This window comes from Syngnathus typhle, linkage group LG7 (assembly GCF_033458585.1).
Source record: "Syngnathus typhle isolate RoL2023-S1 ecotype Sweden linkage group LG7, RoL_Styp_1.0, whole genome shotgun sequence".
Classification (NCBI taxonomy): domain Eukaryota; kingdom Metazoa; phylum Chordata; class Actinopteri; order Syngnathiformes; family Syngnathidae; genus Syngnathus; species Syngnathus typhle.
The window spans coordinates 14,901,464-14,925,566 of NC_083744.1; the positions used below are offsets into that span (position 1 = coordinate 14,901,464).

At 45.9% G+C, this 24,103-nt stretch overlaps 2 protein-coding genes across 2 annotated transcripts in view; one reads left to right on the plus strand and one right to left on the minus strand.

Annotated features, from left to right (window-relative positions):
• Positions 1-10,071, plus strand: part of nell2a (neural EGFL like 2a) — a 47,088-nt gene extending 37,017 nt beyond the window's left edge. The window contains exons 16-20 of the mRNA XM_061284291.1: positions 5,271-5,411; positions 6,559-6,752; positions 7,839-8,015; positions 9,606-9,830; positions 9,932-10,071. Of these exons, the coding sequence (XP_061140275.1) occupies positions 5,271-5,411; positions 6,559-6,752; positions 7,839-8,015; positions 9,606-9,830; positions 9,932-9,973 (779 nt within the window). The 3' untranslated portion in view covers positions 9,974-10,071. The remainder of the gene's footprint in view (positions 1-5,270; positions 5,412-6,558; positions 6,753-7,838; positions 8,016-9,605; positions 9,831-9,931) is intronic.
• A 1,506-nt stretch (positions 10,072-11,577) lies between these two features.
• Positions 11,578-23,951, minus strand: tmem117 (transmembrane protein 117). Its single transcript, XM_061282640.1, has 7 exons — positions 23,672-23,951; positions 22,324-22,456; positions 17,326-17,425; positions 15,492-15,589; positions 14,329-14,488; positions 12,352-12,481; positions 11,578-12,281 (listed from the first exon to the last, which is right to left on the minus strand). Exons 1-7 carry the CDS (start codon positions 23,949-23,951, stop codon positions 11,578-11,580), a joined length of 1,605 nt encoding a protein of 534 aa, XP_061138624.1.
• Positions 23,952-24,103: the final 152 nt, after the last annotated feature.

Sequence of the window (24,103 nt, forward strand, 5' to 3'; positions counted from 1 at the left end):
CATTTCTTTGTTCCTTGTCGAGCCAAAGACAAGTTAGGCTTAGGGTTAGTGGAAAGTAGGAGACGTTCCTGATGTGACAGAATGGGAATTGTGCAGAGTGACGGGTCGGGGAATAATGCCGGTTTCCTCCACCATCACGTGTGGGCGCCGGCTGCGGGACGAAGGGTGGCTTCGGGTGGATGAACATGGAAATGCTTTCACTCAGAGTATAGCCCAACCCTTCGGTTGTCTTTATTCTAAGAAACCTGGCAGCTTTTAGAAGTCTCCCCTGAGACTCGTCCCACTGCAGACTGACGGCCCGTCATAAAAAAAAAAGACTAATATATATATATATATATATGTATCGCCTTGTAGCAGTCGCCATTTTGGATTGTTCTCCTTTGTGTTTTGTTTGTGTAATTACGCGTAAGGGTGCTGGTGGGTTTGAATTGTGACGGTTTGTGTGACCCGTCATTATCGTGTGCTGCTGACAGACAAGACGCTTGCTAGGAGAAGTGTGATACCTCATGAATTATGCACCACGCAGCAGAGGAGGGCACACACTCACACACACACACTTGAGTTATGGATCTAAATGTACGCAGGGAGCTGCCATGTCGCGCGTGCCCCCAAACACGGCTGCCCAGTCAGTGTGGCAACGCGGCGCCGTGTCCTGTTGACGTTAATGGACCACTTTGGAAAGAATTAGGAGACCACTTTTGCTTTTTGTCGCTATTTTGGGGCGTGAAATTGACATTTTTATTTTGTTGTATCAACCACTGACAACATAAGTTTTTGGTGAGTTTTCTTTTGAGTAGTCCGTCTTTAGATCCACTGAAGACTGTAAGAGTGGAATAGGGCGGAACGAGTCATTTAATTATTTATATATGTTGTGTTTACATAAGTCGAGTGCTCGGAAAGTTTGACGAAACATCGAAGTCGTAAAAGCGTTTGGTTTGCATCAGTGTTGGGATCTATCTAATAATGAGATCCTAAATCAGCACTTTTCTCCAATGACGGCGTTTTTACGCCGGTGGGCCGGTCCGTAATGGTTTCTAATGCGATGAAGCATTTTGGTCCGCCTCATTAAGAAAAGTGGGCTGGAGGAGCTCGTAAAAATCTCGAAGTCTGCTTCGGTGTTTTACGAGCCGTGTACTTTGAAGGTGATTTTGAGACGGTACACTTGTAGCGCTTGTCACTAATAACAAGCGCTGTCCCTCGCGGGCCTCTCAGAAAGCGTAGCATGAGATCACAGACGACGGTCGAGCATCTTTCATCTTGTCGCGCGACGCCACAGACACTTTTGATCAGCGGCTCTGAACGTGTTCAATTTGTTAGCTTTTGAAAGGGGAGGCTGACAGAGCTGTAAATGGCGTTCACGATCTGAGATGTACGTGCGCCTCCTACCCACTCTAGGAGCTTTTTCAGGCTTGAGATGGCTCGTCTTTAGCTGTGACCACCAGACAGAATTATATATATTTATGTTTATTAAGCGGTATAGAAGAATGTATGTTTGGATAATATAATATATCGATAGCTATCTACTATATAGCTATATAACTATATAGCTAGCTAGCTAGACAGATAGCTAGCTAGATTTTTTATTATTATTGCTGGATATTTACTATTTCTTATTATATAGATTTATATATATATATATATATATATATATACATATATCACATATTTACTATTTCTTGTTATATAGATTTATATCACATTTCACATTTTTATTATAGCTGCTGGATGTTACATCATTTTTCCATTCATATTTTAGCTTCGGTTCATTTTAACGTCGTTCCATAAATCGTCATTCGCATTCGAGTTCCAAATCCCAAAGCGACACGGAGGTTACAAGTGCGTCTTTGTCAGACGGGAATAGAACGCGCATCCCTTTTTCATTTCACGTAGGGCACCCGTTGAGAGCATCGCAGCTGCCACCTCCCACCTGACGCCGAGCTCGTGAATATTTCAACGCTCTCTGCCTCCCCTTCAAGGTCTCGTGGGGACTTGCTTAAGCTCAAGTGGCTTGTTTAAGCTCAATAATTATGTATTCGTTATTTATTGAGCAAGGGTCTTACAAAGAAATCCATCCGTCACTCCTAATTAGCTTGTGTTAATTAGATGTCGCTAACGGCGGGAGCTGCCGCTTAGCCCCGAGCAACCTGCTCCTGCTGTACCTCCAAAACACAGCCAGACATTCTCGGAGTTGAGCCCCAGCACGGTGTGTTCCAGGTATAAAGAATATCCTCATTATACCGTATTTTTTTTTAACTATAAGACATGTTTCACATCCTTAAATTTTCTCAAAATCCGATCGTGCGCCTTATAATCAAGTTTGTGTTCAAGTTTGACTTACTTGCTGCGCTGGTTTGTTTCCCTTAATGTGCCTTATGGGCCGAAAAATACGGTATTTGACAAATAGATGCTTAATCCTTCAGAAGGGTTTGTGCTCTCAATGGTGTCACAGGATAGTGCATGGCTGTTAGGAAAGTAGTAATTGGTATCAAGGAAGTCTTATTAAAACGATGCATCTTAAACTGAGAGATTCAGATCTTGTATTTAACTGTTAATATCTGCAATTCTGTATATTTTTTAAAAGATTGTTCCCAGTCACTCTTTTTTTTTTTTGCCAATTAGAGTTAACGGCAAATAAATGTGTGTACTCATTATCATTGACTTGAAGGGAGATCTGACTTGTAATCAAATCCAAGTCGGAAGCCGCGGGAAAATGTTCCGTGGGGTCTTATCGGTATTATCAGGTGTTCGTCTGTAGCAATGGAAATCAGTCAGGGGTGTCAGCGTGCGGCAGCAGTAATGAGTTCTGCACAGAACGTTGCCGTGCGGCCGCATCTCAACCTGCTGCGCGATCTGCCAGTCAAAGCACGGAGAAAACAAGAAGAGAAATCTTTAACTTCCCCAGGAAGAGAAAAGAACGGCTAAGCGAAGCGGGTCGGCCAGGACGATGAAAGGGCCTGATAATGAGAAACGGGCAGAGAGCAATAAAACTCCAAATGACTCTTTGTTGTTTTAAATCCTTAAGGAAAAGTGCAAGGTTCAGCAAAGGTGACGACTGTTTTTTCGCTTTCAGCGTGACAATGACAGACGGTTGAAGTAAAGCGGAAACATGCCAGAAAGTGGAAGCAAAGACAAACGAGCAGCCGTCGGGCGCTTTGGCTTTATCTCGGGAGAAGCCGCCATAATGGAAGGCTTGTTTGCAGGCTTGCCACTCGCCATAACCGCAAGACGGACAACCACGGCGAGCCGTCATCCGTCAACCTCGCCGTGACCTCGTCCTTACTACATTTTCATAACCTTGTCTTTCTTTGAAGGGTCACCAAGACATAAACAAGTTGTGAATAATGCAAGCGGGCATCCGTCGCAGCTGCCCCAAACTCGTGCGAGGTCCCGAAAACACGGGCCCACGTGCTAATTGTAACCGACGAGCCTCGCACGGATGAAAGGGGGGGGGAAAAAAAACGACGATTCGTTTGTCGCAGGTCTAACCTCGTGACGGGCTGAAAATAATACCATTGGCATATTTTTAAACACGGCCTATAAATAGCCAAGGATGAGGTAATGCACCTGCGGACTTAGATTCTTCTCGAGCAGAATTTAGATTCATTTGAAATAAATAGATTTCCGGCCCCCTACCTCATTCCCACCAAAAAAAATAAAGGCTAACTTTGAAATAGATAAGGCCCTAATCTGCGGCGCATTTGATCAACACTTAATCCGCTGCGGAAATTCTATTAAAAGGCTGAGAGCTCATTAGCCAATAGATCTTAATCCCATTAGTGGCCGGGCGGCGGGGGACCTCGGCGGGGAGGCGGGGCACCCCGTCGCCGAGAAGGTCACATGCCACGCATTGCCATTTTTATAATGAGGGGAGGGGGCGTCGTGCATGACGAAGAAAAATATTAAAGCCAGCCGTGCAGACGCATTTAATCTCCGCTCAAGTCTGAGCCTGTTGGCTTTGCCCACCCCCCCATCCCAAGCTCACGTGGGCCTGGCCCTTTAGTTTAATTAAATGTCGGCGATGTCGCTCGATGTTTATTTTTACCTTGTGGAGAAACGGCAGGACGCTGCTCTATTTTCATCCTCGTTGATGTTGGTTGAAGTTAATGATGAAAGTGAGTCAATTAATTTCGGCGGGTTTTGCGATTGGAAAATAAAATTGATACGGATATCTTTGTGGAAGTCATGCAGTCGATACCTCATTGGTTGTTTTTCTTCGGGCGCTTGGTTTTTTTTTTTCCAATATCGAATTTGATGCTCAACTGCTGATAAAAAGTTTTTTTTTTTTCTTTTTAAATTGCAAACTCCACTTTTAAAAACCAAATGCGGGTTTGTATCGCTTTGGCAAATGTCAGACCCACCTGTGTTGGTTTACCTGGTCCCTGGTGTTAGCCAATCAGCTCCCTCCAAACTTTTGTCCAGGTGCTCCTTGTCAGTTGGTTTGTATTTAGCTGCCATCTTTCCATTGCGCGGGTTCTTTGTCCGCGTTCAAGCCCAACCAAGATGTTTAAGTGATGTCGGTCTTTTGTTCAGATAGCATTTTTGTTTGTTCTAAAACCTGCTTTTGTGTTTTTTGTTTCCTTCTAATGAAACGAATTGATCGCTGGGCTCCTTTGTTTGCCCCACATGACAAAAAAAATTCTATTGTTTTCAGAATCTTAAACTTACTCCAAAAAGAAATCAAGAAATTATTTTGTTCATATGATTTTGAATGGTTGACTTATTTTAAAACGTGTATGACGTTTAAGACTTCAAATGTAAAACACTTTATTTATTTTTATTCTTTTTTTAGACTTTTATTAAGATGTTTGTGCGTGTTGAAAAACTTTCTTTCTGGGAAGAAAAATTAACAACCCTCCCCCCAGAAAATATTTCTTTTTATTCCCTTTCCAACATCCCGGTAACATGGTATTTGTGGTCCAAATCCATTTATCTTGTGAGCTGATTTTTATTTTTATCTCCTCACATCTTTTTGATTCAGTAGCAGCTCCGTTTCATTTATAACGGACATCACACATAAAGTTGTCTTTCTTTTCACTGTACTCATGTTTTTTATATTTTTGCTTTGCTTTCCCGGGCGGTTGGATTCATTAGCTGCCATCTCCTATCGACGCGCCCCGTCCTTCTTTCACAACAATGCAGCTGCGCTTTAATCATTAAGATGAAATTCATTCAAAAGCCAGACATCAAATTATGAACGGCTCAAAGGATGCCCGCCGGCCTCGAATACATCTTGTGTCTTGAACTCTTCCCGTCACGTCCTTCCTCCTCAGATATCGACGAGTGTGCGGACGGCTTTGTGGAGTGCGATAGTAAATCCACTTGTGTCAACTTGCCCGGCTGGTACCACTGCGAGTGCCGCGACGGCTACCATGACAACGGCTTGTTTTCCGCCAACGGAGAGTCGTGCGTCGGTGAGTCGCAAACACGATATCACACGTGTGACAAATGTGTCTCCTTATTGTCATTCAAGGCCTGAAATCGTTTCGAGAGAGAAAAATAATTACAATTATTTACTCTGCTTTAGAATGTGTTGCTTGTACGATACCTGCAAATGCTCAAAATGTTCTTTTTGAAATAATTCACCCGGAACGCTCCTTTTCCAAAATGTCTGTCTAAAGATGTCGGCTGTCAAGAGGCAGCCCGCTGTTGCTGAGGAACACGTTCCGATGTAACAACAGAGCTGGCGCCTCGCCGCCCGTTGACCCCATCCCGCCTCTGTCACTTTGAGTTCACGGGGGTGGGCGATGGGGGAACATGTCAAAAGAAGAAAAAAAACCAAGCTTCCGTTTGGCCACGTTCAAGCGCTAAATGAAAACTGTTGACAATTTTCAGCCTCACCGTACAGCACCTGTGTCAAACCCGAGGCCCGGGGGTCCAAATCTGGCCCGCCATATCATTTTATGTGGCAAATTTGGCATCATCCTTGCAATTTTTATGACCATTCGTCTTTTTAAAAATAGTTTTTACTCGTCTCTCAATTCAATCTACCGTATTTTCCGCCCTATAAGGCGCACCTAAAAACCTAAAATTTTCTCAAAAACCAACAGTGCGCCTTATAGTCCGGTGCGCCTTATATATGGACCAAATTCCTAAATTTAAACTGGCCCAAAGCATTGTGTCATGAAATCAATCATAAGTGGCCCGCTGAAGACTATGAATCATGACTCAAAAAGACTATGGATCATTATTTTATGATTATAAAGTAATTTGTTCCGTCTGAAGTTGAAATAAAAAAGATAAAATGGAGAATGATTTGATTTGGATTAAAAATCTGACTTGATGCATTAATGGTGCGCCTTATAGTCCGGTGCGCCTTATATAAGGATAAAGTTTTAAAATGGGCCATTCATTGAAGGTGCGCCTTATAGTCCGGTGCGCCTTATAGGCCGGAAAATACGGTAGTTATTCATCCGTTTATTTTGTAGCCTAAACTGTACATAGAAGACGTCGGAAACTATAACTACGATGTGGCCCGTGACGCAAATGACCTAGCTTCCGTACAGCGTCAAAATTCAGATGGTGCTTGATGATCAGTATGCGTTTCCCTGCGGCGAGCAGATATCAACGAATGCAAGACGGGCCGTAACACGTGCGCCAACGACACGGTTTGCTTCAACCTGGACGGAGGCTACGATTGCCGCTGCCCGCACGGCCACAACTGCACCGGCGACTGCGTCCACGACAACAAGGTCAAGCACAGCGGGCAGATTTGGGTGCTGGACAACGACCGCTGCTCTGTCTGCTCCTGCCAGGTGACCCGAGTCTTCCTTTTACACTTCTGGGGGGGGGGGGGGGGGGGGGGGGGATGATGCTGATGTTTCAAGTCTTTTCTTGTACGTCTGCCAAAGCGCTCAAGGAGAGACGTTCCTCTCTCTCTTTCTCTTTGTGTCCCCTGACGGGCCAATCAGCAGCAAATGCCAACTTGTAATGTCCTTTTTTTCCCGTCCTTCCCGCTGAAACAATCAGTGACATTTGAAACAATACGCACCGGCGCAAAAAAGTACAACGTTTGCGAATCGTGCGGCAAGGTTGCAACTAATCGTCTCTTTGTGCGCGGGCAAGAGAGGACGGCCATCTTTCCGACGCGCGCCGTCGGAATTGACAATTGATCTTTCTTCGCAAAATGTCACACATCATCTGGCTTTAATTTACAGACAATTTTGTTTTCGCTAAAAATGTATACGATGCCACGTGAGTCACTAATGCCATGCCTGGTGAGAGCGGAATGCGATTAATGCAGATTAGTGTCGGTAGCGAATGAGCAAGCAGAAAATGATTCATTTGATGACAAAAGAATGGGGCAAGAGTGGCTCCCTAATGGAATGCCTCGTATTAATTGATTGGAGAGATGGAATGGCCGCCCGTCAAAATTAGTCGAGCCCAGCGCTCGGCGTAAACAAGTACCGTATTTTCCGTGCTATAAGGCGCACCGGACTATAAGGCGCACCATTAATGCATCATGTCAGATTTTTAATCCAAATCAAATCATTCTCCATTTTATCTTTTTTATTTCAACTTCAGGCCCAACAAATTACTTTATAAACACAAAATAAGGATCCATAGTCTTTTTGATTCATGATTCATAGTCTTCAAGGGGCCACTTATGATTGATTTTATGACACAATGCTTCAGGCCAGTTTCAATTTAGGAATTTGGTCCATATATAAGGCGCACCGGACTATAAGACGTCGGATTTTGAGAAAATGTTCGTTTTTTAGGTGCGCCTTATAGTCCGGAAAATACGGTAATTGTTTGCGAGGTGGCGGGGGGGCTGGTGCGGCTGGAGATCCAAAAGATGATGCCAGGTCGACTAACCTTTTGTTTTGGTTTGGGGACAGGCCGGCCAGGTGATGTGTCGCAGGATGGTGTGCGACTGCGACAACCCCAATGCTGACCTCTTCTGTTGCCCCGAGTGCGACCCGCGCTTGAGCAGCCAGTGTCTGCACCAGAACGGAGCGCTGACCTACGGCAGCGGCGACACCTGGGTGGAGAACTGCCAACAGTGCCAGTGCCTGGTGAGCGCACGACACGATGCATTGCACAAAACTTGCTCCGGTTTACTCGATTATTATTTTTTTATTATCGTCATTTCATCATCATGTCAGCAGCTCACTGCTAGCGCAGATGTTGGCATTCAGGGATGTTTGTAGACCCCCCCCAGGTGCACTCCAGGCAAAACAAAAATTTGCTAATCGGCCTGATAGCAGGGGGGCCTGTTAAGGGGGGGGGTTCCCGAATCCCGACATGTCACTGCAGTGTCTACTGAGGCTGTCCTGGTGGTCTCTGCGGGCTCGCTACTAGCCGCCAGTCGAGAGTAGCTAGTCAAGGGGTCCCATGAGGGGGAGTCCCGACATTGTGTCATTGCTGATGCCTACATTTGTCACTGAAAACATCTCTCGCAGCACGCTCCACATGATTTTGGAGTTGTTTACAACATAAAACAAAATCGTATCGCAACACTTGACAGCACTGCGGTCGCCATAGAAACACCGGCGGAGGCGTAAGAGTTTCTAGTTTTGGCGAGGGGACCAGCCGGCCATGGGGGAAAAAAAATGAAGAGGAGGAATTGAAGATGTAGGAGGATTCCGAAAGACCTTCTCGCACGGTCGTTTGATTTAACGGGCCCAACACGATTGCAGACGATTCTGTGTGGGAGGGGCGAAGATTTGTGTTCATCAAGCCTGTGTGTTTGTGTGCCGTGGGTCCAAACTCAGATCGCCGCTTGACTCTTTTCACGGGTCAAGCGTGCGCTGTTTCCCTTTTTTTCTCGACGTTGTCGGCGTAGCACGTAGGCGGACTCGTGAGAGACTCCGGATAAGCGCGGGAGTGGCAAAGTCACGCTTTACGTGCTGCTGCGTCTCTCCCACTTTTGGTGTCTCACGGCGTCTGTTGAGTGACGCACAAATAATTTTATGCCATCGCTGACTGAACTTTTCAGTCGGGACGCCGTATTTTAAAATGATATCTTGAAAAAGTCAGATGCCTACCTTTAAAGGCTGCATGGAAATTGTTTTCCGTCTCTTGTTTACAAACAATCTGAAAAGGTCAAGGCCAAGCGTGCTGCGCTCAGTGTGCGTGTTGACAGCGGCGGGAGGTAACACGCAGGCTGCTCGCCGCTAAAGCACACAGACAGCGGCCCACGAGCTCCGGTGCCGATGATGATGCGTGAAATGGACGGGGGGGGGGGGGATGCCGCTCCGGCCTCAGCGGGGCAGCGCAACCTCCGCGCATCTGCATAAGGACGTCATCATGTAACAGGTCCAAGACTGTGCTCGTCTTTACCCAGAAGCGAACTGCTGGCGACTGTCAATTACTAGAAATGGCCAGATCATCAAAACGCATCCCGCCGTGTCTATCTGCCACCTGCAGCTGTGCCGGCTTGAAAAGAGAGCTTGATGGTTCGTGGCATTGGGGAGACTGCGTTCTGCAGCCTGACACGAAGCGTCGGCTTTGAAGACACTCGCTCCCGGGAAATATGCGACTCAACAGCGATTCGCAAAAGACACTTTCTACCAACGTTGTTGTTTACTGCGATCGCTCCGCACTGATTCATCGGCGACGTTAGCTTTTTAAAAAATAGTCTGTGTTGTCGTCGTGTTGCGTAGCAGGGGCAGGTGGACTGCTGGCCTCTGCCGTGCCCGCCCGTGGACTGCGAGTTCACGGCGGTGGCCGAAGGCGAGTGCTGCCCTCGCTGCGTGAGCGACCCCTGCCAGGCGGACACCATCCGCAACGACATCACCAAGACCTGTGCCGACGAGCACGGCGTCCCGCGCTTCAGCGGCTCCTCTTGGGTCAAGCACGGCACCGAGTGCACCCTGTGTCAATGCAAGGTAACGGATACGCCCAAGATGAATTTTTTTTTTTTTTGCTTGAGTCAGCAAGCTGGATTTGTCTGTTGCTGATCAGCGTTTTCTTGTCTTTGTGTTAACAGAACGGACACATCTGTTGCTCAGTGGACCCCATGTGCCTTTAGTGGCTGGCAAAGGCACCTGTACAGCATTCTCCATGTAAAATACAAGAAAGTTAAAGGGGAAGAAAAAAAAAAGGGAAAAAAATATCACCCCCCAACAACACTTGAATGTCTCCTCACTGATCTCGTCAGGCTTGTTTAGGGCGGAAATTTATTGTTATTGTTTCATTGTCAATGCCAGCAGGATTGGTGCGTTCATTAAAAAAAAAAAAAATTAAAATTGAAAAAACTAACACTTGTCTTTCTACCAAATGTTTAATAGCTAACATGATGATGATGATGAAGGCCTTCACTTTGTTTGAGCATCCACATGAACCTTGTAAAATATCAATATTAACTGGCATGATTGTGCTTGATGTCCAAAAGATTTTCTTTTTGCAAATTTCTTAAATGCTAAAATGATGATGATGACGATGATGATGATTCCCTAGAGGCCCGTTTGCGATTTTTTTTTGCCACTTTGCCAGTCGTCTGTATTTTGTGCTGTTTTGTAGCTTTTATTGCACTTCTCTTTTAGTCTTATGTTTGTTAGTTTTTCTTTTTTTTTTTTTATTTCCCAGCTTGTTATTGTGTCATAGTGAAATAAAGTACATTTAACTTTCATGCTTTTTTTCCCTCTCATTTGTGCCTTCTTTATTAAAAATTGCTGATTTTTCTTTTCTCTCACAAACGCCACCCTAAAATTGACCAAAGATCACATCTTAAAAATGTCATAAATGTACACATTTTTTTGCTTCATCAGATTATTTTGAATTCAAACAATGACAACTTTTTTTTGTCCGCTTTGAAAAAAAAAAAAACTGGAAGAGACGTTTCCACATTAACTACTCGAATCTCCTTAGTGATGTTCCATGTTTAAATTACACAGCCGAGCGTTTTCCCAGAATATTATGGCAAATACAGCCACCTCTTCATCCCGTGAATACACACACACACACACACACACACACACACACACACACACACACACACACACACACACACATTTGTGCTCTCCACAGCCCAGTTATCATTCCTGTAAATGCTTAAATCCTTCTTGGTTTATTCTTTTGTTTGCCTCCTTTTAAAAATGACACACATTCTAGAATATTACAGCATCATGCATTGAGTGAATTATAATTTGGATGAATGCAAAGGCAAATCCTATTACTGCACTTATGTCTGTGAGTAATACGTCTGTTATTCAATTAAGACTCTTTTCTGTATGAGCTTTTCACAAATGTATGCAAATTCGTCTTTTATCTTGAAGGGAGGATGGGGGGGGTCAAAAGAAAAATGGCAGAAGGCAGTTGAGTGAATATAAATGTTGCAGATTTTAAAGAACAATATCCCAAAGAAATAAAAGGCCAAAAATAGGCACTTTGGATCGAGGCAAAAGCGCGTCTCCACTTTGATGGAGAAGGCTGACATTATATTTGGATGATTGTCAAGGCACGACTGTTGATTGGACCTGGAAGCGGTGGGGAGCAAGGAAAAGGCCTCCGTTATAAGACACCGAGTAATGGAAATGCAAAAAATCCACCAGGCCGCAGTTTGGGAAGATCCGGTTTTGGTTTCAAATGAGAGCTGTAAGAAACGATCAGTAGAAGCGCGATACGGTTCGCAGGTCACAGCGGGTCGTGGGCGACGTCATGAGAGACGCCCGTTTCCTCGGCGTCACGTTCAATGCCGAGCCACCTGAGGAAGGCGATCTCGTGAGAGATGTTTGATTCCTCGGAGGCCTCGAGGTCACCGGCGGCGCTGGGATGCGCCTCTTCCACCGTGTCGCTGGCGGGGGGCGGCACCGGGGCGTCCTCGGCTTCCGTCAGTAGCGGTACGGACGTTCCCGAGCGCTTAAGGCCGTCGGACTCGTCGACGTCCTGACCTTCCTCGGGGGTGACGGCCGTCTCTTTGCCACACGACGACTTGCGATTCATCCTCTCGTAGCTATTGTCTCGGTTTTCGGTCTCGCTGTCGGAGAATCGGCCCAGCATCAAGATGAAGCCACCGAAGCTGATGAACGTTAGCAGGCTGGGGAGGAAGGCCAGGCACTTGAGCGCCATGCTAGCCCCACTGTAGCGACTGTGCAGCCACAGGTCCTGCTCTTTATAGGAGCGATTGGTGCTCGGGTCCACGTTGTTGGCGCGCCACTCGTACGTCAGCGTGCTGCGGTTCAACGTCCTGAGGCTTTCGGCTTTCTCCACGCTAAAGATGTACTCGCCGGGCCCCACGTACTGACCGTACTCGTACGGCTGGTAGAAGATCTGGTTCTTCCACATGTTCAAGTCCAAAATCAGCACCAGGAAGATGATGCCGTAATTGAACCACTTACCTGAGAGGGGACACAAGAACATATTTGTTCACGACGGAGCAAATCAGGTTGAGAATAAAAGTCACCGTACCTGTGATGTGAATGCGGTACTCCTCTTTGAAGATATATTTGCAGACAGGAAGCTTGAAATTCAACTGTGCTGTTGGCAGTCCTGGCAATTTGATATCCATGTTGCCCATGAAGTGAGGGAACTCCCAGTCCTGCGTACACGCAGAGCATAACTAAAGGTGTGTTCTGAAAAAAGGAAATGGGACTTTTTCGCTGGAGAAATTTAATAATATTTAATCATAATAAATCCATGAAAGGCTTAAATTAATCAAAACATACTTTAGTTGACTTATTACTAAGAAAAGTCCAATACTTGGGATTTCATAGACCGAGCATCACTTCATATACCGCAACGCCTAGTGTGTGTTCCGATATTAAAATTCACACCGCAATTCCCAATGTGCTGATATTTCTGGAGGGAATAGCAAGTCCCAAGCTATTAATGAAGTCCAGTCCTCGGTCACTACCGTAGAGGTTCCTTTCGACAAAAACAGGCGCGAGGACGAGCCGATATAAAGATGTAGCAGTGCGAAAAGGCAATCCGTGCAAATCAGGCCGAACTCAGGAGACCCTCGACGACGAGTCAAAGTCATGGCGAGCCCGGTGAAAGTGTCCAAAGATAGTAATTAGGCCCAGCAGACGTGCGGTGCGTGCCGCGGAGGCCGCGGCCATGAGCAGCGCTAACGAGCGTGGCATTTCTAGGCTCCTCCGGCAAAAGAAACGAGCCAAAGTGACAAAAGATGGAGATAATAAACACTTTGGGTTTGTATTGCGAGACACACACCCACACAAAGGATTTTTTTTTTTTTTAGCAGCGTAATTACAAAGACACGGGTAGAAAAGTAAACCATAGCTTGGAGGCAGGAATCTCAAACAGATCCATTAATTAGCTTGAGAACAACAGCGCACATGTTTTCTCAGGGAGGATTAACTGGGTTTGAACCGCAGCGTCCTCCATGGCGGGGTTGTCTCGGTGAACACCAGGAGGCGTCGCGACAGACCAAAATAATCAATCACTCCAGGGCAAACCGTGACTGGCAAGCGAGCGGTGAAGAAATGTTGCGATTCACTCAAGTGGAAGAAGGAATTAACGATATTAAAATTGGAATGATTGCGGTAAATTCGCCACACTAGCGGCCATGCAAATTAGCATCGGGCTTTAATAAGAAATTGGTTTTGCTCCTTCTGGTGCGCTTAACTCATTCACTGCCCAGCACAAAGTCAGATTTGACGTCTATTCTCGTCGATGGTAGCGAATGGGTTACTACGGAAGGTGACCCCTGCTTGACCTCAGCCAAATACGAAGCTTCCAATGCTTTAGCAACTCAAGCTACATTTCAATTTTGTCCCACCCTTATTGCATACTGTCACGCTATGCTAACATTAGCATTTGTCTGGCATTTCTCTCCAGTCTACGTCTCCTAAAATAGAACGATACCATAGCCGTGTTTATAATAATCCCAAGTGATCGATAACGGCCCGGTTGAACCGTTTTAAGTACGGTGAAGCGGAAAAAGGCAAATAATTAACAGAGTGACGACAATCCCAACCAGACTTTTTATTCACGCTCACTAGCCGCTCCTTGAAGTTGTTGTTTTTGCCTGGACAAACACATCTGCATATTTATGAGCCACAATGAGACAGGCCCGAGTGATGTTCCTATGGGAGGCGCCGGTTTGTGTTTGTGTGCGTGCGTGTCCAATGATCTTGTGAGTCATCATAAGAGGAAATGAAGCCAGCTCAGATTGTCGAGGGTTCCTGTCGGGTGGGACTGACCAAGTACATGTAGGGAAAATAGATCAAAATGTATTTGTGTCCAAGCCAGCTGAACATGATCAAACGCTCCTCTTGCTGCTCGGCACCACAGCCAGTCATTGATGAATTGGGAAAGGGGGGGATGGGAGGACGGGAAATTGCAGAGAACAAAACCGAGAGACATCCCGGCGACTCCCATTTGTGTGTGTGTTGTTTTTAATTGGCCACTGGGGAGCGCGCCTACCTGCATGACAATGAGGAGGTCGAAGACCAAAATGAAGGAGGCCAGGAAGGCTCTGGAGACCTCATCGCTGGGCAGGAAGCCTCGGTTGAGGCAATCCCAGCAGAGCCAGTCGGTAGCGATGGCTGAAACCACCAATGTCGTCAGCAGGATAAGCACGGTCCTGCGGCGGCGCGTTTGGTCCAGGAGCCAGAGAGATGAGATTTACCAATGAATTAGAGTGGAAGCCAAGCTTGAAACAAACATTTCTTTTTTTCCCACCCCAAATCCAAACGAGATGAGGCGCTCGTTTATTACATGGCGAACGAGGAGGAGAATGCGGCGCTACAGAGGAAGCCAATGGAGTGAAAAGCAACATACAGAAGACAAGATAAATTAGGTGTAATTGCGCGTGCATTTCTAAACACCGCCGTGACTATAAATGTCACGTTAACCGGCAAGCAAGGCTTTCCCCCCCCCCCCCCTCCGCTCATAATGTTGCGATAATATTCAGCCAGAAGATTGAGTGCCTGGTGTCTTCCCCACCACCAATAAAGTTATCGGCAGTCTTTAAAACTACAACGACATTTCTTAGAGTGCGAAACTCCTCCAAGGCAGAAACCAAATTTGGAACAGCGACAGTTATACAATTTAGAAAACACTAAATAAATATATAACTTGACTGTAATACAACAAAATGAGTAGTAATTATAATAATTATTTTTAATTATAATTAATAATTGAACAAATGAGCAACATATATGTATATAAATAAAAAATAAAAATAAAAAAAGAAAACCTGGCTTTCATTGCAGAGGAAAAAAAGCCGCGCCTGAGATGGAGACACACTTTAACCTCCCCGATAGAGGAAAACGTACAAACGTGACCGAGACCCTGATCCTCCAATCTGTTTGTCTCCCAGGCTTTGCACCATTTGTTTAGTACTTATTGAAAGGTCATGATGAACAACAACACCAAAAAAAAGCCTGGGAGAGAATTTACCACGTGACCTTGCCCCGTTCATCGATTTCCGCCTTGTTCTCGTTTAAAGGTGCTGACGAGAATGATGGATGATTAACACAACTATTGGCTGCTTGTAGCGTACACACACGTTGGGCACATCACACACTAGACTTAGTCACATTTCTGTTGGGAGCTACTTTAAATAACTCATCAAGCCATCTTACCAGAATAGGACAATCCTATTGTTGCCTTGCTTCCAGAACCTTCTTGCATCTTTCCCCCAGTGTGGGTAGTTATTATCCTGAAGCATCATATCTGTCACCTGTAGAAATAATTACAAGACGAGTGTGGACTAAGCTGTTTGGAAAATTCAGGCTATGCATCGTTTTTGCTCTGCTAAAGTATTGTGACAGCCAGAAATGTTCATTTGAATCATTACAATTGAAAACAGCTCCTCCAGTCCACTAGAGGGCGATAAATTAATTTTCCATCCATGTTATTAGAATGGTTTGTGGCCTGTTTTCGTTTACCGTAATTTTCAGACTATAAGTCGCGTTTCTTTTCATAGTTTGGGGGGGGGGGGGGGCGACTTATACTCAGGAGCGACTTATATACATATATATGTTTTTTTTTCACTTTTTTGGGCATTTTATGGCTGGTGCGACTTATACTCCGGTGCGACTTATAGTCTGAAAATTACGGTAGTTTTGTCATCTCTGCCATGTTTTTCCCGTGTCCTTTTTCACGTCATCTATCTCATTATTTTTTTGTGTGTGTCGAGGTTTTAGGAAGAGAGTGCCCGTCGAGTATCCACTCTGCTGCAGGCTGTATTCGTTGCTTCCCGCCCTCTCGTGTGGAGGAGACGCATCTTTAATGCGCCTTGTTGAATTAATGGAAAGCGCAAATGAAGAAGAATCATTTGCGGAATGGGCGCTTTGCCACAGCCACGGCCTGACATGCTCTTTCCTCTCCGGCCAGACGTCTTGCTCTCATCCCACGGCCTGTTTTTTCTCCGCAGTACGCGCAGAATACTAATGCCACCGAAAAGGATAAACCTGACCTATGAATGAAGTGCGTGCTAAAACACGCAATCGAAATTTTATAGTGCTTTTGAATGGGATGTTTCACTGCTTCATATAATTTATTCGGAGTTACCCCCATTCTCAAAGACTTAATAAAGGACAATTGTTTTAAATCGTCGAAAGCCGCTGAGGCAAAAAATGGGAGGATGGGATGAGCGGGAAAATGTCATTTGTGCTAACGGGGTTCATTCAAAAAGGGATTCAATGAGCCTGACATAACACAACCAATTCATCTTGCCAATTAGCCCTGCGCGGTCAGACTCGGCTTAACTTGAATCAAGCTAATGTTGCGTTCGCGTACCTCTCGAGAGACAATATGATGATGTCAGTTATGCGGCAGCAGTTGGCTGCGTGCGGGTTCACTAATTGGCAAACGCAAATGTAAACGGATACATGTTATTTACATCTAATACTTGCGGTCATGCTTTGTTTGCCGTTGACTGCTTGCATTTGCGGGGAAATAAATTTTTTTTTTTCCAGCCGTTAGTCAACTTGCATTGGGGTCAAGCACGAGCATTGACCATAATCAGCAGATGTAGCTGATGCAAAGAAAAAATCTTGCTGTGTTTAGCACTATAATTATATTACGAGCCTCGGGCACTGGCACAGCTAGAGGGGGGGGCCACAGGGGCGCTGTCCCCCTCACAAAAAATATGCTTTGACTGTCTAGGGCCCGTAACTTTTGGGTATCTTCCGATTTTTTATCCCACATTTCCCACTGTCCAAAGTAGGGAGCATATAGTGAATGTTCATCAGCAATTTCTGATGGATTTTTGGCATTTTTAAAAATAAAATGTTCTACTACTACTACTGTTCGAACTAAATAATGTACTATTTTGATTGGCTGAAATGCCTTGAGCGTTCATTTAAGCTCTTAGGACTGTCAGTGTTGTTCAGGTCACATGTCATGACGTGTAAGCATCAATCATTTTGTGGAGTCAAGCAAAAATCAACCAATAAATATGTTGACTCTCACCATCCACGCCGTACCAAAGTCCCCCATCCAGGTGCCCACGGCAGCCATCTTCATAAAGCTGGTGTTCTTGACGCCCATTTGGTCCGTCACCATGTGAGACCTACCACACGTGAGAGAAGAGCAAAAAATACGTGGAAGTAGGCGACGGAGAAAACAGTCAGTGGCGCCAAGTGCGCTCATGCTAGCTGCCTGGGCCAAGTGCGCTCACGCTAACTGCCTGAGCCAATCATGATCAATGTCAACGTGTGAAGCAACGAGCCGCCTTTCGACCTTCGACGGCCGTAAACAATCCACGCCAGCGCCAACACAATTTATCCTGTAGCGCCAATTTCCATTTTGACTATGCAGAGTTTGGCAAATGATCCATTTGCGATGGCCAATTTGCCTGGTGTCTAAATGATTGCAAATCAACACCGGTTTCGGAACCATTATTGGGACCACGTGATGTCGCAGCGATATGAATTGAGACGCTTTTCTGGGAAGAAGCGGCGTCGCAAACTCAAACCACGCAGCTCCATTTTTTTGTAATAACAAAAGGCAAGGGGCGGCGTGAGGGGATTCTGGAGGTGAAGTGGGTCAGATGAATGCCGGCGAGTCGGAGGCGGGGGGCTCCTTGATCCTCTCGGCCGTCTTAGGACTGGAGTGGAGCAGGTGGACGCCTCCCGCCCCCCAACCCCTGCAGGTCAGGGCTATAATGGATGGCGCACTGGCCAGGCTTTCAAGGAGCTGTATTTGAAGTCAATAGCTCCATTAATCTTGGTTTCTCTCAACCAATCTCAATAAGAATGCTTTCTCCTGCACACATGACTTGAACATGATCTTACTGCATCATGTTCACCGACGTAAGCAGATGAGGCATGTCTTCGTTCAGGTAATCACAAACAAAGGCATTGTGCTGAATGACTGACTGGGAAATGAATGATTGAAAAGCTGGAGGACTTGAACAGAAACACAAGCAATAGAGAATTGGATGAATACCCAATAAATTCCGGAAACACCAAATGATTGGTTTCATATGTTCGGTGACCACGTTTTAACTCAAATCACGACCCACCATTCAAATGAATGGAAGTAGCATTAATCCGTTCCAGCGGTGTTGAGTTTTGCATTACTAGTTTGCATGTTGTGTATACATTTCAGCAAAGCAGTGTTCTTCATTTTTATTTGTTACACTAAATGCAAAATGTCCCTTTTTTTGGACATTGTTATTTACATGTCATCAGTGACTGCATAATCGGGGCCAAACCTGAGAGGCGTAAATGTCTCTCGGCCTGGGCAATAAAGCAGCCTTGATTGGGTCGCACATTAAGCCTGTAAGACATCCCGTGGCTCGGCAGCCATCTCCTAACTGCCGCGGATCCCGTCGGGAGTCATTTACCCGCAGCAAAATTCTAATCGATACTCGTAGAAATGCTGCCTGGAAGCGCACGCTAGGGCTTTAAATCTAAAAAGGCTACCCCGGCGCCAACTTCCCGCCCTTCACACATATTTAATTGAGCAACCCCAGCGCTGAAAGATTCACTTTTTAACTTTTGTTTTTTTTTGTTTCACCGGGTTCCCAAGATGAGTTTAGGGACTCTTTGCGCTGCATGATCAGAGACAGAAGTCTGACTTATTCATGCTGACTGAAACTTTAATGGCCTTTGGAGTCACTTTTAGCCTAATGAGAGAATCCAGTGTAGTGGAACATTACAGTACGGGAGGGTCGTGAATAATCAGCCGCAAAATGGTTCCCGCGGCTTCGCCAGTCGGTTCTGCCAGCTCGGATCCTCTGTGGGATCTTATCGGGTTTACCACGCTTGTTCCGTCGTTAGATTCAAGGACGTTTTTTAAAGTCTTACATTGACGCAATTAGAATACTCTGTGGAGTCTTCTCAAGTCTGCGCTTATAAACTCAGAATCGTTGTTTGACGATCAAATTTATAGGTAACGTTAAATGTTTTTCTCTTATGCCACTTTTTTTTTAATATGTGGTAAATGTGGGATTATTCTGGATGGAATAAAGTATTAAAAAGTCTTGCTGTAACACAGAAAGGGCAAATGAATTAGGTTCAGCTAGATGATGTCATGACTCCATTTCTTTGTAGCGCAGCACTCACGCTGCGTGTTAACCTTCGTCTTTAGAAACGTTCGAGTTGAATTTGAGCTTTGGCTAAAGATGAAACGTCGAGGATTGAGAGATAAATCAAGGTGCCGTCAATAAAGGTTGTAAAATGGCATACTAAAAGCTTTCCCTCCAATGAGTCATCCAGCACTCTTGATTTCTATTCCCGTTTTACGATCCGTTTTCACATCATGTGGCGTTTGAGGGCAAGTGTTTTCAGCTACCCCCCGACCGTGACCACGCGAGTGACCTCATGCCGCCCCCCGCTTCTGTAAACGACTCGACTCCTTGCGAACGTTAGCGAACTTGGACCACTCGCCATTGAAATGCATTCGAGCACTTCGAGCATGCCGGCTAATATCATATTTATAGCACACAACACTGAGGAGTTGCTGTGGAATGTAAAATTGTCAATAAAGCCAAAACTCCACTCCTGGGGGAGGACAAAAAAAAAGAAAAAAAAAGTGAAACCATTCCCAGTTGACACGTCAAGGTTATGACGGTTATTGTTTGCTCCTGCTGCTGCTGCTGTTTGCCACAGTGACATATGGCCGCTCACACGCGGCCCACCGCCCCGCCCCCCTCCCTCTCTGTCCCAGAAAGCAGCAGGAAGAAATATAACGAGGTAAGAAACGTGTCACCTCACTGCTTCGAATAACGCCGGGTATCCCCAGATGCTCGTAAATCACGTCGGCGCCAACGTGGGAGCGCGCCTTAATATCTAATGAGTCATTTGGTGAAACTTGTTGATGTGTAGGAGTGTGCATGCGAGGCAGACGCGTTTCCGTCAAATGTTGCAATGACGTTGACTGCGTGCAACAGGCGACACTCAACATAATTTATTCCGCCATTTGAATCCATTTGTCTGTGCATTAGCCGCGGCTTAGATCGGGAACAACACGCGTGCACAAAACGGATCATGTTTAACAACGGCAAATACCGTGATGGCTTCTAATCCCCTTCAGGGTGTCGCTCTTCTCAAACATACCCCCCTTCCATTTGCACATATACAATCCCCCTACATGCATTCAATTATTTTCTCCAGCACTCATGACAGGGGCTGCAAGAGGAAAACCAAATCCACGTTTGACTGGCCCCGTCAGTCAATCACAGGATGATTGGAAGACAACACCGATTGGAATGAAGTCAGCTTTTGTGAATGACAACATTGGCTACTTAAAAGACGTCGATGTGATTCCACACAACAACTGCTACCTTCTTTCCCAACCACGATCACACAGCTGAGCCCCGCCTCCTTCTATATTACTCATGATTAATGGGTGCGTCGACTTAATTAAATAACATAGTCTGATTAGAAGCTGATTTTGGCTGCTAATGGCACTATAAAACGGAGAACTGGGATTGCATGATTTAACCGAATGTTGGCGAGCCCCGTCAAGCTCCTGGGATGGTTACTGGCCTGCTTTCACATACAAATACCCCCCCCCCTTTTTGCCTCCCTCCCACCTCTCATTCTGACAGTTACATTAAGATGCAAATAGCCGTCACATGGATTATAGCTCCCAGTGAGCCACCACGGGCTGAGTTTGAAACGACACACGGCAGGTAACAGGTTGATAGCTGTTGACCCAGAGGTGGCTGTTAATGATGCTGGCAGCCCGGAGAGCTCCTGTTTTGCTTTATTCTTCTGACTCGACGTAGCGTCGTAGCAAATATACGCTAAACGTTCGAATGTTGATGAGTTACTATCCTTGGGGTGCCATTTAGAAGCAGATATAAGACAACCTATGAGCTGTTTGGGAGAAAAGTGGAATAGCAACCATCTTGGAGAAAGATGGATGGATGGATTTTGTGCACAATGACCTTTTGCCATATTTGACATGGAAGGATAAATATTAGAATAAACTGAAGGGACCCTCTGAGCCAAAATTCAATGACAAAGGGCACAGGTGGCTTGCAGCTTGAGGTCACACATTCATGTTCCCACAGTTACCTTGAGCGAGGTGTGAGACGTGGCCTGCCTGCATGTCCGTGTGTGTGTGTGATCCCCTAAAGCGCACATCCTGGCTGACAATGATCTCCTGCCAAAAAAAAAAAAAGCCCACAACATCCTTTCAAAAGATTTGACTGCAGCTTGTTCATGGCGTCTATATGCGCAGGAACACCCGTTCTCGCAGTGGGAGCCGCCAACGGCCACAAAGGCACGTTGAACTTTTTCTTTGTGCGGTGGCAAGCATGCTGCAGGCTGAGGGGAGTGGTTGAGGTGGGGGTGATGCAAATAAGGTTGGGATGGAGATCAAAAGACTGCATGCATGAGGCAGTCCTACTCATCTTTCTTGCTCTGCCTCCGTCATATTTTTTCTTTTTTTTTTTTAAAGTGACTCCGCAGGCATTCCTGCCACCAGGAGGCCAGCGCTCATCCCAGCAAGGCGTGAACTCGGCTCTTACATGTCGCAAAAGAACAGAAATGAGAACATTAACAGTTTTTGGCAACGTTCGGGCGCTCAAGAAAGAAAACAAACACAGCCGCTACCAGAGCGCCCCCTGTTGGTATTTATAAAGCTTCGCAGCCTTCCATAAGGAGCAACGGATGGATGGGGGTGTTGGAGTCGAATTGGCCAGATTGATAGGCTATTCTGGTTGCTGCGCTGGAACCAGGACTGAGTTTTTGGTTTTTTTTATCACGGGAACAAACATCAAGACAGATCCGACGCGCTCAGTTTTTTTTCCCCCCTTAGTTGACAGACACCTCACGAATGCAGAAATGGATTTCTGTCAGGAGCTTGACGCGAAGGTGCTGAGGCCTCACCCGGGAAAGATCTCAGATGAATATGTGGAGCTGAAAATAATCTGTCAGCATCCACCTGCTTTTTGTTTCAATCGGCATGAACAAATGGATGTAAGAATGGGGGGGGGGGGGTTAAGTGGCTTACTCCATGCTCCCGGCCATCAGCAGGAAGAGGTTGTAGATGTGTGAGAAGATGAAGATGGAGAGAATGGTTGTGAAGAACATAGTCATCCAGGAGCCATGGTCCTCATGGAAGGCTTTGAGTCGCAGGTATCGACCTGAAGGTGACAAGGACACGCGGGAACCGTCAGCGGCGGTCGGAGTATCTTGTCAAGCGTCAAAGAGATTAAACTCAATGAATGATCTCCTCCGATCGATAACGTGCCGCTCTCTCGGACACGTGCCCTTTGGGATTTCAACGAAGATGAAGGACCACTTTGACGTGTCGCTTCCATAACCCGAGAGTGATTGTCTTTCATCATCAGCAATCCCGACGGGGAAAACATTCAACTCGCACTTCGCCTGCTACCGCTTGTGCTGGATGATCATCTTGTGACCTGTGGTGTGTTTCCCTCGGAATCAAACGACTTAATATATTTTGCACGCATTCACTTTGAGGTTCTCCCTTTTGTATTGACGTCACAGGCAGCCATCTTTGCTGTGGATATTATTTCAGATAAAGACTAGGCTCTGTAGGCCTTGCCCTCTAACATCTATGTTCAACGTCAATTCCAGATAACTAGGATGGACCAGCGTAGATTCCAGACCATACGTCTTGCTCTGTGGTATTTCAAGGCTCATCGCGGTTGCATAATTGAATTCACTTGCATGGTTGGATTTAATTGCCTCCAGTGCCAATGAGGCCTGCTTTTAGAGCTACATGCAGAATATATATCTGCAGATGTGACTTTACAAAAAAAAAAAAAGGCGGTTAAGGCAGTAAACCCATCAGTGCACTTTAAGTCACTGCGCCCCCGATAAGGAATGATTCATGTTTACTCTCCGAGATGCAGGCTCTGTCCAGCAGGGTACCGTGCATATGGATGAGCTGGCCACACATAAACACATACAAGAAAGTGGAAATGACGTCATATGTCGTTAAGAATTTTTCATTTATGTCACAGCGGGAAGGCATTCACGTGAAAATCATTTCGAGGCACACCTCTTGTAGCCACATGATACAATGATGGAGCAGTGTCGCCATCTAGCGGTAAAAGCGAAGATTTATCACACCAATCAACGAGATACTCGTTCTACAAATTGTGTACGTAAGTGATTTAAAAAAGGTCTACAGGATAACTAGTAGTTAAATGTCAGCCTCATAGTTCTGATTCTGGATTTGAATCTCAGTTCTGGCCTTCCTGTGTGAGAGTTCTCACGTGTTGGCTATTGTGGGCCTTTTTTTTAACGTCAACGTAACTGCTGTGAAAAAAGTTATTGAATCAACAAAGCTTCTGTACAGTTTGACTCGCATTCCAGTGTGCATGACTTACCAAAGAGCTGCTGGTGAAAAAATAACTTTCCAGCCAGGAGGCCGGTGAATATGGCCAGCATCCAGCACACCACTTTGAGGACGCTCCACCCGGCTCCGGGGTAGTTGCTGAAAAGGAAGGAGAAGCAGTTGCCCACCACGGCGATGCGCGCCTCCTTCTGACTGTGCGACACGGGGTCCTCGGCGAAGATGAGGAAGTTGAAGAAGATGACCAGGTAGGCCACCACGATGCGGGACCATGGATGCCTGAAGTAATATCGTAAGCGACTGGCTGGGTCCATACTGCTGAGCCACACCCCCCGCCGCCACCCACGCCACACCTGGAAGGCAGAGAGAGCATCAGATTAGCCGGGAAACGTTGCTCGGCACCAGATTAGATCGTGAGGAACGATGCTGAGGTTTGGACTAGGGATTATTAAATTCAGCGGCATCA

Coding starts and splice junctions, on each gene's coding strand:
- tmem117 (XM_061282640.1), bottom strand. CDS start 23,951: ATGGACCCAGCCAGTCGCTTACGATATTACTTCAGGCATCCATGGTCC. Junction 17,426..22,323: donor CTGATGGCCGGGAGCATGGA/GTAAGCCACTTA, acceptor CACGTGTGGTAG/GTCTCACATGGTGACGGACC. Junction 15,590..17,325: donor ACTTTGGTACGGCGTGGATG/GTGAGAGTCAAC, acceptor TTATTTCTACAG/GTGACAGATATGATGCTTCA.